This window comes from Cololabis saira, chromosome 2, assembly GCF_033807715.1.
Source record: "Cololabis saira isolate AMF1-May2022 chromosome 2, fColSai1.1, whole genome shotgun sequence".
In the NCBI taxonomy this organism is placed as follows: domain Eukaryota; kingdom Metazoa; phylum Chordata; class Actinopteri; order Beloniformes; family Belonidae; genus Cololabis; species Cololabis saira.
In genome coordinates, this window is record NC_084588.1 from 48,705,165 (window position 1) to 48,721,739 (window position 16,575).

Here is a 16,575-nt window from a genome sequence, read left to right on the forward strand (position 1 = left end):
ACGGGTCGGATCTAAAAGCCTCCACACACTTGTTCCTCCTGAAGCCCCGTAAACTGTTTACTGCATAGTTTCAGACTACAGACTTTTGGAGTTTAGTATTTGAATTATACACACGGCTGTGCTTTTGTCCTCATACGTTAAAATAAAAACAGCGTTACGTTTCAAGTTGTTATTACAATAACTCTTACTCTGACCTTTTAGAGACTCCTACACCTCATCCTACAAAAACTAAAACTAATAGACACTAAACTAAAATTATAAAAAATAAACTAAAACTAATAAAAAATAAACAAAAACTAATAAAAACAAAACTAAAACTAATAAAAAATAAACTAAAACCAATATAAATAAACTAAAACCAATAAAAAATACCGTAAACAAAAACTAATAAAAACCAATAAAAACTTAACTAAATCCAATAAAAACTAAACTAAAACGAATTAAAAAAAACTAAAAATAATATAAAATAAAGTAAAACTGATAAAAAATAAACAAAAACTAAACTAAAACAAGTAAAAAATAAACTAAAAACAATAAAAAAGAAACTAAAACTAATACAAACTAAACTCCTTGCACCCGAGGAAGTTTCCAGGAACAGCATATTCATTACACAAGCCACCTAGTGTTGCTATGGTTACGGAGGATGGAGTATTTGCTCCGTGGAAACGGAACTGGCAGAACCGCAGTTACAAATCAATATTAGTTGTTCCCGCATGTCTATCTGACGCTGTAATTAGCATCTTTGATGGGATATTCTGGATTCCATTCTGTCCCAAACTCATATAATTATGAAACACGAGAGTTTTAATCTTGAACTTCCAGAACACGAAGGAAGTGGGAAAGTTCAAAGAATCCGGTTTCGGAACAACATGTTTTAAAAACTCAGCATAACGGCGGTTCGGCGTTTGTCACCGAGACAATAAAAAGACATGTTTCAGACGGAGGGATGTGGAGTCGGCCGTGTCCGTCTTCCCAGGCTCCTCCGCTCATGCCAGGCATTCCAGCTCCACCACCAACAGGGAAAATTGATTTGGCTTGTTTACCGAAGTGGCTAGCGCACACAAAGACACACAAACGCACACACGCACAGCTCGGGGAACCCGACTGGGTCTGATTGGAACAGTCCAGAGGGTTAAAAAGCAGCGAAACCCTCTTTTGGAGGAAGAAGGAGCAGCGGCCGTCAGAAACGGTAAACCTGACAACTAGGAGACGCATCGAGGGTCATGTCTGGTACATGACTACGTTTACATGCAGTCAAAATTGGGGTTACGGTCAATATTCCGGTTACTGAAACATTGGGAATAATAGGTTTCCATTAGTGAGCAAACAGGGTTATCCCTGTATACAGGACTGTCTCAGAAAATTTGAATATTGTGATAAAGTTCTTTATTTTCTGTAATGCAATTAAAAAAACAAAAATGTCATACATTCTGGATTCATTACAAATCAACTGAAATATTGCAAGCCTTTTATTATTTTAATATAGCTGATTATGGTTTACAGTTTAAGATTAAGATTCCCAGAATATTCAAATTTTTTGAGATAGGATATTTGAGTTTTCTTAAACTGTAAGCCATGATCAGCAATATTAAAATAATAAAAGGCTTGCAATATTTCAGTTGATTTGTAATGAATCCAGAATGTACGACATTTTTGTTTTTTTAATTGCATTACAGAAAATAAAGAACTTTATCACAATATCACAATATTCAAATTTTCTGAGACAGTCCTGTACATGGTAATTAATCATTTGGGATCTGGATCAAACCAGCGACGCACGGAAACGTCATGACGCAATTCCCCTCATTTCTGCTTCTTCTTCCTGTATCCAAATCCAAAACAACAACAATAACAGCAGCACAGCGGATAATCGGACCCGCTGGTACCGTTTTATTTCTCGGCCGGTAGTTCTCCTTTTTCAGCGTCTTCCAGCGGAGCTTGATCTGGTCTGGCGTTCCTACAAATCCTGCTTCGCGCAACTTTTCTCTCACCTTTTTGTAAATGTCGCTATGCCGGTACTTTCTACCGTCTACAAATGGCAAAATGTTCATATCCTTCATTACATTTATGAAGTGATTAGTCTCCTCCTGGTCTTGCGTTTCTCCGTGTTTATAAGAACTTCCTGGACTCAAAAGACCAGGATTCCTTGAGAAAAGAACATGCGCAGAAAACAAATTCCTGTTCCTTTTGATGGGGAAATCCCGTTAGGCGTTTACATGACCAAATATTCAGGTTAGAAAAGGAGGAACCCAGGGGTCATTTTAGGGTTTTTAAAAACCGGAATATGAGCAAATTCCGGTTATTTAAAGCAGAGCCGTCTGGGAGATTTGCGAGGCCCTGTGCGAAATGGCCGGGGGCGCCGGTGAAATTTTTGGGTTTTTCGGGTTGGATCTGGTGTCTATATGCGCAATTTTAACTCTCCAATTAGCAAAATACTGGATACCTTCCCCTGCCTCATCATCATTTGACTTGCCTCGACGCAGGGCCCCACGGCTGCTTGAGACCCGGTCGGATTGGTGATTTTTGTAAAAAATTCATCAAATGAGCCTTTCAGAGAGGCAATAAACTCTTCCATTTTCTTTAGTTTTTTTTCTTTTTTCATCCCCTGATGGAAATTTCCTGAATCTGTCTCGTTCTCTCGACATTGTGTGACAGTTTGTTCCAACTCCACCCGTCTGGATCAGAGCAGCTTGTGTCTGCGCTTGGTCTGATCAGTTGTATTGAACAACAGACACGCGCATCATTGCACATATATTTATTGATATGTACAGACTAGTACACATTTAGGTCTGTAATGAAATGTGACTGTGGATATTTATAAGGGAAAAAACGAAAAGAAATTGAAAAAAAAAAAATTTGAAAAAAAAAAAAAAAAAACGGGCCATAGCGCGAGGCCTTTTGCGGTCGCACGGTTCGCACACCCCTTGCAGCAGCCCTGATTTAAAGCGGTTATTAGCGTTTACATGGCCGTGGAAAACCGGGTTATTGCTAATATTCCGGTTAGAAAAGGGTTATGGACTGCATGTAAAAGTAGTCACTGATTCTCCATCAGTATTAAATGTCTGCGTTAAACGACACAAGCAACAATGAGCAGCATTTCCCCCGTAAACTCAGCTGCTCGTTCCCTCCGTTTAGACCTGGACTCAATCACAGCAGGAGCTGCTGCCAAGAGTGACGGAGCCATTCAAGGTGTGTGTGTGTGTGCGTGTGTGTGTGTGTGTGTGTGTGTGTGTGTGTGTGTGTGTGTGTGTGTGTGTGTGTGTGTGTGTGTGTGTGTGTGTGTGTGTGTGTGTGTGTGTGTGTGTGTGTGTGTGTGTGTGTGTGTGTGTGTGTGTGTGTGTGCAGATCGACGCTGATCCTGATTCCCCTGGCAGAGACGAAGGCCTTGGCCCGGGTTTTCATAGTCCTGATCCTATTAAGGCCGAGCAGCAGACAAACACGGCCCATATGGTGATGCGCTTACGGCCCAACCAGAGGGGGATTACGGCTACACATCCGTCAGGTCGCCCCGCTCGCAGCACGCAGGCCGGACCATCTACTGGACTCCACTTCATCGAGACGATGGGCTACCTGGCTGTGATCCTCATCCATCTCCGTCCATCGCTCAGAACCTGCACAGCTGTGCAGCAACTGGACGAGAAGCAGATCTGACAGGTCTGAGGTGAACGAATCTGCGGCCCCCTCTGGGGGCTTAAACGTCCCGCTCGCCTGGTAAATCTGTTCACCGACGGGAGGTCAGAGGTCAGCACGTCTAGTGCTGCCCCCCCCAACCCCCTCCCAGGATCTTACACATGCAATACATCTAATACTGTATTTGACCCGGTCTTTGTACGTTTTGACCGTATAGAAACGTAATTCTTGCCATTGTAAGAATGAGATTACCCTTACTTTTTAACAACTTGTGCTTTTTATTATTTTACCTCTTTTCTTATCATTTTATCTCATTTTATTTGTTATTTACTGTTTAATTGTGTCTTGCCGCTTTTAATGTTGATGTACCTACTGTACTCTACTGCCCAAACGTGTGCTTTTTATTATCTTTAGGGCTGTTAAACGATACATTTTTTGAATCGCGTGTTGTCCATAGTTAACTTGCGATTAATCGCACATTTATTCACACATTTTTTGCTGTTCTAAATTACCTTAAGGTATTTTTAAAATGTTTTTAATACTGTTAAAAACATGAAAAAAGGCAAATATGCTGCTTTATGCCAATGTTTATTCAACTTTCCACAAAAAAAGCGTTTGACCTGAATGTAACATTCCTTAAATACAATGTAATCCCCAACTTTACACTTGTAAACACTAACTTAAGATTACTTTTTTTAAGCAGCTCAATGTAAAACAATGAACCATATGCATCACAAACATTGAACAAGAAGTGCATTGGTCAGTTAAATTCTCCATGTAATTATGTCTAACGTCATATGGAGGAAAATAAAAGGCTAAAAAAATATCCCCTTCTCCTCAGTGGGATCAAAACAGGGTGATACAAAAAATAAATTGTGCAGGCGCCTTTTTTGCAAGCTGCTATCCAGCGTTGTCTGCTTTTGACGAGGGGGTTATTACTGCATCGGTCGTGTGTTTGGCTGCAAGTGTATTTGAGACTCGACGTACTTTGACGGTAATTCATTTCAAATCGAAAGTACACGCAAATCCGAAATATATAAAATGGAAAGGATTACTTTCTCACTTCGGCTACAAATGGATAAATTCACAAGGTCATGGTCAAAATGGGTCTCCAAAAGTCACAATTATCTAGAAACTAAATTACTTGTCTCCACTTACTTACTTTCTCGGTCATTTCTCTGTTGGTTTGAAGGACTGCCAGGTTTCTTGCGTTTTATACGTACATCATTTTATGTGTGTGTATATCCAAACCCTTATAATATTGTAGTTTGGTCTCAAAACAACAAACATTTCCATCATCATACCAGCTATTAAAGTCATTTGTCATAAGATGTATGCTTCTATTATAATTGTTTTAGAAATAGTAGTTTGGTTACAAGCCCAAGCTGTTTTGATTCATCATTGTTCCCCTTTTTTTTTTCTTTTTTTTTTGTGTGTGTGTGTTTGTGTATAGTTAGTTCTGTTTGTTCGTTTTACCTTAAAAATATATAAATATACGCAGGTTTTGTTTCTTTCAACATTACACAACTATAGGGCAACAGCTATGTTTTGACATGCTGATGTTTTTCTTTCTCCCTGACAATAATTGTAAAACAATTGTACACCAGCTGTGTAATGTAAGATGTGAGGATAATAACTTTAAAAAAAAAAATAACTTTAGTCTTGTCCAGCGAACCATCTGGTACCTTTTTGAAAGTGATCTAGCCGTTCAAAAGTCCCTTTTCATTCTCAATCTTACCTCTCTTTTCAAAAAAGTTCACGCAGTAATCCGCCATACTTTTCCTCAAGCTACGGTTGCCGTCGACTGCCAGAAATTATATAATGGGCTTTTTTTTCTTTTTTAATCCTTAATCGGGCGTTAAAAAAGGACGTTAAGTTAATGCGTTATTAACGCGTTAACTTTGACAGCCCTAATTATTTTACCTCCTTTCTTATCATTTTATTTCATTGTATTTGTTATTTACTGTTTCATTGTGTCTTGCCGCCTTTAATGTGGATGTAAAGCACTTTGAATTACCTTGTGTTGAATTGTGCTATTCAAATAAACTTGCCTTGCCTTGCAAGTGGAGCCACATTCATCTGCTGGGCTTCTGTTTTTAAACGACCAGAGACATTTACAAGCGTACCGAGACCCAGGCTGCCCACAACACAAACCTACACTTCCTGCCCTGCTGACGAGAACTAAACCGACTGTTTGAATGTGACGCAGCAGCTTGTCTCCCATGAAAGGAGGAGAGGAGAGGCAGCTGATGGAAGAGAGGATGAGAGGATGAGAAGAGTCTTTCTCTTCTGAAGCAGCCTCCGTGGAAACACAGCAGGCTGCTCCCACAGAGCTTTTTCAAAAACCATGATGCGTGAATCCTTCCTGCAAGAGAAGTGTCTGCAGAAACAACATAAAGAAGCAGCCGTTTCTTTTTTGTGTTTTGTTTAGATTTTAAAACAGCACACCGTAGAACTAAACCACAGCGTGACGTCTGCAGAAGCAGGTTCAGATTTGTATTCAAGGGCCGAACCATCCCGAGCATCTTGGCTCTGATGTCGGTGTTTGGGACGAAGCCCAGAACATCCAGACAGTTCAGTTTTAAGATTGAATATGAAATTAAGGAAAAGATTCAGGCTAATCCTTGTTGTCGTGTTCAGATTAGGAGCAGAGGGATCGTGCTACAGCAAATCAGAGATTAGTGGAGATCAACGCACTATACATGCACTTGTCTTAGCAATAGATTTTATATATATATATATATATATATATATATATATATATATACAGGGCTGCCACAAGGGGTGTGCGAACCGTGCGACCTCGTGCCCCAAGGGGCCTCGCGCTACGTGCCGTTTTTTTTTTTTTTTCGTTTTTTCCCTAATAAATATCAACAGTCACGTTCCATTACAGACCTAAATGTGTACTAGTCTGTGCGTATCAATAAATATATGTGCAATGATGCGCATGTGTGTTGCTCAATACAACTGATCAGACCAAGCGCAGACACAAGCTGCTCTGATCCAGACGGTGGAGTTGGAACAAACTGTCACACAATGTCGAGAGAACGAGACAGATTCCGGAAATTTCCATCAGGGAATGAAAAAAGAAAAAAACTAAAGAAAATGGAAGAGTTTAATGCCTCTCTGAAAGGCTCGTTTGATACATTTGTTACAAAAATCACCGATCCGACCGGGTCTCAAGCAGCCGTGGGGCCCCGCGTCGAGGCAAGAGATGATGATGAGGCAGGGGAAGGTATCCAGTATTTTGATAATTGGAGAGTTAAAATTGCGCATATAGACACCCGATCCGACCCGAAAAACCCAAAAAAATTTCGCGCGCGCTACGCTCACGCACGAGGGCCCTATATATATATATATATATATATATATATATATATATATATATATATATGTGTGTGTATGTATATATATGTATGATGTATCTCATCCAAAAAGTGCATGTGTATGTGTATATATGTATGTTTGTGTGTGTGTGTGTGTGTGTGTGTGTGTGTGTGTGTGTGTGTGTGTGTGTGTGTGTGTGTGTGTGTGTGTGTGTGTGTGTGTGTGTGTGTGTGTGTGTGTGTCATATATGTGTATATAGATATCTTTTGTTTTTTGTATAAAAATTAAATTATCTTTGATTATAATGAAATAGAGTTTAGGGGGTAGGATTTAATTTAATTTAATTAAAGTTTTTATTTCTTCCTACTCCTTTTCGAGCATGTTAATTATGATGGATGCATGTTTTTATTTATATTTTTGTCTTTTTTTTTCTTATTTACATTTATTTATTATTGAATATTATTGATTTGTTTTGTTTTCACTACTGTTTCATGTCGAAGTAAAATTTCAATTCAATTCAATAGATGGACCCGTGGCATGAACTCGTGGCGTTATATTAGTCCCTGACCTGCCGTCCATCCCTCCTCCATCCCTCCTCCATCCCTCCTAAACTCACCGTTTAGCGGTTTTACTCTGTTCTTTCAGCAGCTGCTGCTACAAAGCTTCCTCCGGTGCCACAGGGATGATAAATAAGGCTGACAGGTAACCGGGTTTAAAAGGCTCGGCGGCCCTTTTTCGGTCCAGCAGTTATGGTGCATAATGTGTATCATATGAGGGCGAGCCGCCCCTGAAAACGGCTTTGATCCCTGGCAGGGATTAGCAGACGACCCGGCTGAGACAGATCGCTATCTGCTCTGCTGTAAGTAAGGGGAGATGAAGGAGTGGAGTAAAGAGGATGATTGGGGGGGGGTCATTTCTTCTAAAGAGGCTTCTTTAACAGTTGTTGAGACGGGACGATGAAAACAGGAAGAAATGTGATGAGATCCCACGAGAAAACCTGCATTCAAAACATTTCAAACACGCTGAAAAAGCTGAAAACAAAAATAAACCTTCAAAAAAAGAGAAACAGCGGCTCAAACGAGAGCTGACTGTGACTGTGCGGTAGAAAAATGTTCAAATGTGAAAGCCGATACGGCGAAAGTGAAGCACAAGTGGTGGAACAGATCTGTGCAGTTTAAGGCTCTTATTTGAGTCTATTGTGGTCCGGAGATGGGAACTTCTCTTCTTTACCGAGGGCACAAACAAGCGGCTGATAACCAGCGCGCAGGAAAACGTACACCTTCATCAGTTTCCTGCTTCACGCAATTAAGGAAGCATTGTTCCCTGCAACCAGAGCCGGGGAACGTTGGTGCAGCGAAGCTTCGCCTGCAGCCGACTAACCGGCCTTTAAAGCTGATCGTTATCTGATACAAAAGGCCCCAAATGAGAGGAAGAAAGTGTGTTTCCTTTTGTTCTCAAATGTGCCTGTTCTTAGAAACTATATTGTTGGATGAAAACAAAACTAGACGGTGGTTAAGGCAGCAGTTTTTTCATGAGAAGTGACAGTTATGACTAGAGATGTCCCGATCCCATCACGTTGTCTCAGGCCCCGTTTCCACGTAGCAAAAACTGTGGTGTTTTCATGCGTTTTGGCCGTTCGTTTACACGAAAACGAAGCTCAAAGTCACCAAAAACGATCATTTCTGAAAACGCTGGCCAAAGTGGAGATTTTCAAAAACTCCGTTTTCATGTTTGCTTGTAAACAGAGGGAAATGGACATTTAGGCTTCAGAACGTCACATTATGAGACAGAAACGTCACCAGCATCATGTCTGCGACCTGTGTTTACAATTTGTTTGTTCACCGTCAATATTTTCTTGTATTTTATCTGTTTTATATTCTAAAGTCACACTTAAAAGTAACTCCACTTCTCTGTCACTCCAAACCAAAGACTCTCGTTCCGTCTTGGAAGTAACTGGCAGTCAAGGCTGATTTATGGTTCCGCGTTACACCAACGCAGAGACTACGGCGTAGGCTACGCGGCGACGCGCACCTTACGTAGGCTACGCCGTCGATTTAACACGGAACCATATTATTCAGGCTTCACACGTGTCATTTGTTGATGTTTTTTTCCAGGATTCCGATTGGCTAGCATGACTTAATCTTCTCGTTACACTGCCCCCTGTAGGTTTGGATGCTCATAGCACCTTAACAGCGTATTTATGCGGGTTCGTGTAAACGAGGATATTTTTCAAAACGTAAAGGGGGAAATATCAGTTTTTGTAAATATGTGGAAACGTGGCCTCAGACTCAGTGTTGTGCTAGTTACTGAAAAATAGTAACTAGTTACCTTTACTTGTTACCTCATTAAAAAGTAACTCAGTTAGTAACTGAGTTACTATGAAAAGTAACTTTTTAGTTACCTGTACTTTAAAAAAAAAACATTATTTTAAATGCTCCCATTAATGCCCCTCTAGCCTTCATTTCAACAGGTACTGTATGGAGAATAATACAAACATTTGATCAACTTGAATAGTTAAATAAGTCTTAAACTTAAATAGTCTCCCCGCTTCTTCACTTCCTGTATGTCAATAACGTATACTTTTAAAAATTGTATATATGTTTATAAAATTGTATATATATACCGTATTTTCTGGACTATAAGCATATAAGCCGCATCCGCTCTATTTTTAAAAAAGAATTTAAAAAAAGATATACAAGCCGCACCTGCATACAAGCCGCATCCGCTGTATTTAAAAAAAAGATATGCAAGCCGCAGATATTTATGTTAGATTAGATATTTACTACATGTACAGAAGGATTTTGAACTGTAAATGATGTACATGTTTGTACCTAAATAGATCCTTTCCTAACAGTGTCTTTTAACACGGCAGCAACTTTGCTGATTAAAACGGGACAGAACCAAGAGAAAATAACTGATATTTATTTATCTATTTATCTGTTTGAAATCTGCTTCTACTTCTATCTGCTAAAGAAGAAGTAGTGTATTCTTCTTTGCATTTATTTTGTCTTAGTTTTGATTCTAATTCCGGTTAGAGCGCCCTGAGCGTGGAAGAAAAATCCACAGAATAGAAACCTTTGTATAAGCCGCATGGTTCAAAACCTATGAAAAAAGTAGCGGCTTATACTCCAGAAAACACGATATATTGTCTATTGTACGGTGGCCGTGACCCGCCATTGCTGAAAATAAAAGTAACGCTGCAAACAGAAACAAACGCTGCTGCAAATTAAAAAAAAAAAAAACGACAACGGAAGTTTGTGCTGATGCACCGGTGTTTTTACGTTGAGAGGAGAAGAAGACGAAGAGGACGTAAGTGAAAAGGAAGAAATAAGAAGAGCGAGGAATAAGAAGAAAAACGAACGAGAAAATAAGTGAAAAGGTTAGTGTTCAACGTCGCTACGTGTAATTTTTAATGTGCAACACCGGTGCATCTGCAAAAAACAGTCCCCGGTAATTCACTTCCGTTGTGGCTTTTTTATTTGCGTCGTTTTTTTATTTTATTTGCAGCAGGGTTTCTTTTTGTTTGCGTCGTTTATTTTATTTGCTAAGCGTTTCTTTTATTTGCAGCAGCGTTTGTTTCTGTTTGCAGCGTTACTTTTATTTTCAGCAATGGCGGGTCTCGGCCACCGTACTATTGCCTATTTACTGTACAGTGAGTGAAAATAACCGAGTCAATTGTCTGACCTGGCCTGGCGAAATAAACATGATTCTGATTCTGATTCTAAACGCTGAGCTGGAGGAAACGTCTAACAAGTTGCGGTGACATAGATGAAGGGCAGGAATGAGTTTCTACATCAAACCAGTCAAGTATACTTCATTTCATGAGCGGTTTCTTTTCTGAGCCGGATCTCGTTCCAAGAACCAGACGCCCCCTCAAACGGGGTTTCAGGGTCGCCGAATGCAACTTGTCCAGATTTATATCTGCATGAACGCTGTGGGGAAGAACCCCCCCCTAAAACCAGCTGCTGCATGTAAGTTCACACTAGAAAAGGGAGAACTTGGCCTGTTTTCCGCGGGACTTTTCCGTGCACCGCAGCTCGCCACAGACCCGAGGAAATGGTGTCAACTTGTAAAGAAAGAGGTCAGAACTCACTTCCCTCAACACCTGTTCAGACTCTGCATGAACCTGTCGGGTAACGACCTGGCCGGACCGGCTCCAGGCTACGACTGAACCTGTCGGGTAACGACTCAGGCTACGACTCAGCACAGGTAAGAGCTGGGGGGGAACCGGCACAACGGATCAGGAATCCTGACAGCAGGCCGACACCCTGAGAACCGCTGAGCCGACTGAGTCCACGTTTACACGTAGCCGGGTATTTACAAAAACGGATATTTCCTCCTCTACGTTTTGAAAAATATCATCATTTACACAAACCCGCATAAATACACTGTTAAGGTGCTATGAGCTTCCAGACCTACAGGGGGCAGTGTAACGAGAAGATAAAGTCATGCTAGCCAATCAGAATCCTGGAAAAAAAACATCAACAAATGACACGAGTAACTTCCAGTTACTTCCAAGATGAACGAGAGTCTTTCGTTTGGAGTGACAGAGAAGTGGAGTTACTTTTAAGTGTGACTTTAGAATATAAAACAGGTAAAATACAAGAAAATATTGACGGTTACAAACTAATTGTAAACACAGGTCGCACACATTACGCTGCACTGCAAAAACTCAAAATCTTACCAGGAATATTTGTCTTATCTCTAGTTAAAATGTCTCATTTTTAGTCAAAAAATCTCATTACACTTACAGTAAAACAAGACTCATCACCAGATAAATAACTTATTTGACAATTTTCACCTGTTTCAACTAAATTTTCACTTTTTTCCATTGATGAGTCTTGTTTTAAGTGTAGGCCTAATGAGATTTTTTTTTTACTAAAAATTAAACATTTTAACAAGAAATAAGACAAATATTCTTGTTAAGATTTTGAGTTTTTGCAGTGTGGTGACGTTTCTGTCTCATAATGTGACGTTCTGAAGCCTAAATGTCTGTTTCTCTCTGTTTTCAAGCAAACGTGAAGACAGAGTTTTTGAAAATCTCCACTTTGGCCGGAGTTTTCAGAACTGATAGTTTTTGGTGACTTTGAGCTTCGTTTTCGTGTAAACGAACGGCCAAAACGCATGAAAACACCACCGTTTTTGCTCCGTGTAAACGGGGCCTGAGATCATGAATCATCGGGCCGAATGACACAACTAACGGCCCTTTTCCACCAGCACCTACTCGGCTCTACTCGGCCTGGTTTCTTTTCCATAACTTGCCTCATCCTATGTCAGAATCAGATGAGCCCAATGATCTTCCAACCCCAGGCAACAATGTTTCGAGACCACTTGGACAACATGAGGAAACCACGTTGGTTCACTCACTGTGGAGACAAAATCCACTCAAAACATTTGCGTGTAGTACTTGATCCGTGCATATAATTAGATCTGTGTGTGCGTAACTTGCTCAAAGTTACGGACAAAACAATTACGAATTCAAAAAGCCTCCTACACACACAAATCGTTAAATACGCACAAATGGTTTTGAGACTCTTTTCTTCAAGAAGCCTAACAGATTCGTCCGTACGCGGTGCATTTAGGGACTGGTGGAAAGCTGGGTCATCTGAGTAGAGCGTTATTTCCCTCAATACTTATGGCACTTTTCCACTAGAACCTACCTGGCTCTTCTCATCTCAACTTGTCCTGGTTTCTTTTCCATTAAAATTCAGCACCTGAAGAAGTAGGAGGTTGGAGAAGCTGCTGTGATGTATTTGATTGTGTATCTAAATGAAGAAGACAACAACACTAAAGATGTAGAACCTGGAGGAGATGATAGATGTGCTGCTGGGTCTGTGGCTTGTGTTCAATATCAAGTTAAAAAATGAGAGTAAGAGAAGCTTCAAGCGGCGATGCTTTTTAATGTTTTTATCGCCCGTCTAGATCCCTTTTTAATTCTAAAACTGATGCATGAAAAAAACGATATTGCCAAAAGCTTATATGAAACGATGTCTTTGTTTCTTAATTTTTATTAATACACTTCCCATTGCTTGTCAGTAAATGTATCTTTTTTTTTTGCTCTCCATCCCCCCAAATGTTGAATATCTGTAGATAATTGATTATTTTGTTTCATTTGCCTTTTGTTGTAAACTCTACAGAATTTTGTTCAATAAAGTTTGAAAACCTCCAACCGGGAGCTGTTGTTGCTACCATATATGGTCAATTGGAGGCGTTTCTGAATGCAAATGACGGTAACCGTGCACGAGCATGGCAGTTAAGAACAGGTGGGATTTATCATCACTGATGTGCGTACGACTGGTGTCCGCACGTTTGATAAATCCGGATTTTTTTGTACTTACACACATTCTAAATTTCATTTCTACGACAGAATTTAGAACTTTTTCTACAAACGGTTGATAAATGAGGCCCGTGGAGTAAAGTATCTACTCGGCACGTTGGACCCCTGGTGGAAAAGAACCAAACCGAGTGGAGGAGAGCCGAGCTGAGTAGGTACTGGTGGAAAAGCGCCACAAGGTCAACTTGCATGAAAATTAAAGCAGTTAAAGAGCTTTTGATGAAGCTCCGGGGGCTGCAGGTCTGTTGTGAAACGCATTAGACGCCAGGATCTGTTGCGCTTGTATTGACATGCACACAGGTCGGTGCTCAGAGAGAGATACGGCCTGTCAGACCCGGGTCTGAGCGCGGAGGTGAATCCCCCGGTGAGCGAGCGAGGAGCGACGCTGGACAACAGCCCACTTTCCTGGCAGCTCCCAGAGAAGAGAGGATGCTATTAGGACGGGGGGGGGGGGGGGTAATCCGTCTGTCTGTCTGGGCCGTCAGCCTGACAGATGAGGGCTGTTATCACCGCATGCTTGGCTGAGTGTGTGTGTGTGTGTGTGTGTGTGTGTGTGTGTGTGTGTGTGTGTGTGTGTGTGTGTGTGTGTGTGTGTGTGTGTGTGTGTGTGTGTGTGTGTGTGTGTGTTGCGCTGACAGAAGTCTGGCATGAAGCTCGTTCAGGTGTTCAGAAAGAAAGCAAGGCTTTTGGGACCGAAGGGCTTCAGAAGTTCCTCCTGGCCCACAATGCAACAGTTTGACCGTCTGCTGCGTGACAACATGAATCAGACGGTCGACTGCTCGGCGGCTGAATCTGACCTGAAGCACGAGCCTGGAGGTGATGCATCAGTCAGGGCGTTTACATGGGAAGTTTAATTCCTCTTTAATTCAGAATTAATGATAATTTAAAATGAGTAAAAATGACCATGTAAACACCTAATTACGAATGAAAATGGCCATTCCGAATTAAACTTACCGGTAATTCCGAAGTAAGTGGCTTGTTTATTCCGATTTTAAATCCGAATAGAGTAATTACGCGATCATGTATACACTCATTCCTCTTTAAATTAATTCCGGTCTTTCTTTCTGCTCGTTCCCTCGCCCGTCTGTCTCCATGACGCTTATATTCCGTGCTGGGCTTGTTTTCCAAACAAAGTTTCAAGATGCAGCACGCAGTAAACGCTGGTCAAGAGCAGAGACCATTTATTTAATAAATAGCTTAGAGGACCTGGAAATAATTAAAAGAACAGATGGAAACAGGAAACATCAAAATTGTGAGCTTTTCAAAGTTGTAGCGGCTAAGTTTGTTTTTCTTCCCGTAGTTTAACTTCCGGTCCCCCCCCTATCCAATCAGAACCTTCCCAACCCCAGACCTGAAGAGGAATTGGATAAAGCCGATCAAACGTGTTTTCCATGTAAACCTCAATTCAGAATTACTATTTCCATGTAAACTCAAAGGAAAATAGTTTAATTCGGAATTATTTAATTCAAAATAATTAATTCCGAATTAAAAAACATCATGTAACCGTGGCCAGTGTGTTCATGTGTGTTCATGTGTGTTCAGGTGTGTGTACAGGTGTGTACAGGTGCATTCATGGTGTGTTCAGGTGTGTTCAGGTACCTGGGGCTGCTGCAGGATCTCTCCCGGTGCATGACCCCCCCTCCGCAGGTCCGGGAGCAGTCGGACCAGTGGGACCAGGCCGACCACTGGCCGTGGACGGCCCTGGGGCCGAGGTCCCCGTGTTTCACACACTGGCCCCTCCGACACCACTGGAGGAAACAATAGAAACAAGGAAATGAAACAGAAGAACAAAAAAAAAACACTTCTTTTCTTTCATCAGTGCCCGGCTGTCTTGCCTCGGCGTCATGGTTTGGAGAAAAATTCCCAGCACCACACCTGGACACACACACACTCTTCTATTGTGCAACACACCCTTACCTAATTATATAATCTCACATACACCACCATCACTCCTCGATCTTGTAATAAAAAGCTTCTTCCAGCTGAGGCAAAGGAGAGAAACCAAACTAACAAACTGAACTTTTCTGTCAGCCTGTTTCAATTTTAGTTTGTCTTTGGGTTAAGCTTAAATTGTATTTCAACATTAATCTCAACATTTTGGGCCGCTCGGTGGCGCAGTGGGTTAAGCGGCAGCTCATATACTGAGGCTACAGTCCTCCTGCAGCGGTCGCGGGTTCGAATCCAGCCCGCGCACCTTTGCTGCGTGTCTTCCCCGTTCTCTCTCTACCCCTTTCCAGTCTGCATCTCAATAAAGGGCCACTGGAGCCCAAAAAAATCTTAAAAAAAAAAAAAAACATTAATCTTGACATTTTAACTTTTTTCTCAACATTTAAACTTTTTTCTCAAAGTGCACAATAAAAAAAAATATTCCCCTCTCAAATATTTTCTCCTGCATGGCCCTAATACTCTTCCGTACCAGCCTTTTCGTTGCATCTCGTCTCGTTTTCCTCAGGTGATGAAGGTTCGTTGACGACGATATTTATTCATAATTTTCGTTGACGAAAGCAACTTTAGGCAGGTGATATGAGAGCCGAGGCCTGAGGCCGGCGGCTCAGTAAAGGGTTAAATAAAGCTGCAGGAGCCACGCGGCCCGGATGAACCCGTGTCTGCAGTTGTCAGAGTTCAGGAAAACCGGGGTCAGACGGGAGGAAGCAGGTCCCGGAGTTCAGCCGGCCGCGACGCGAAGCAGCTGTTGCAAAGTGCAGCTTCGACACAAAACCGCTCCACGGCGGCGCTTCAGCTCCACGTTCAACAAGTGGTTTGTTGCAACTTCGTCCTCTTTTCCAAATGTTTACGTGTTTGTGCATTTACATCCACGACGGACGTGAGGTCTGCGGAGGATCACTCTTTCCCGTCTTGGCACAGACGAGGAAACACTGTTAGAAACGTGCAGCAGTGGGACGAAGCTTTGGTAGAGTACAAGAGCTCATTCTTATTCTCCTCTCGCTTCAGTTCATCAGCACAAACCCAGATATCACCTCAGATGTCAAGCCTGATCAAAGCTCTCGCTAAGAGTGACGGAAACTTTTGATCATAATGGTAAAGTTGAATATCAATATTTATACATGACTAATTATTCTCCCCTTTCCTTCTCTGTGTCTCCATTTTGGTCCTGCTTGTTAAAGGAGCTTGAGGCAGGATTTATGAAAAAAATTTGTAAACGTTTTAAGTTTTCTAGTAATAATGTCAGATGAAGCGTTCCAAACATAAAAGAATGAGCCCTCTAGTGCAGTGTCTCCCAACCTGGGGTCCGGGCCCCCCCTGGGGGGGCGCCAGAGATCTCT

The 16,575-nt window shown here is 41.5% G+C and overlaps 1 protein-coding gene across 2 annotated transcripts in view; it reads right to left on the reverse strand.

The window, feature by feature from the left end:
- adamts18 (ADAM metallopeptidase with thrombospondin type 1 motif, 18) overlaps window positions 1-16,575 on the reverse strand; it is a 138,242-nt gene that overhangs the window by 67,037 nt on the left and 54,630 nt on the right. For both annotated transcript variants that reach the window (XM_061746732.1, XM_061746740.1), the window contains one exon: window positions 14,891-15,039. In XM_061746732.1, the coding sequence (XP_061602716.1) occupies window positions 14,891-15,039 (149 nt within the window). The remainder of the gene's footprint in view (window positions 1-14,890; window positions 15,040-16,575) is intronic.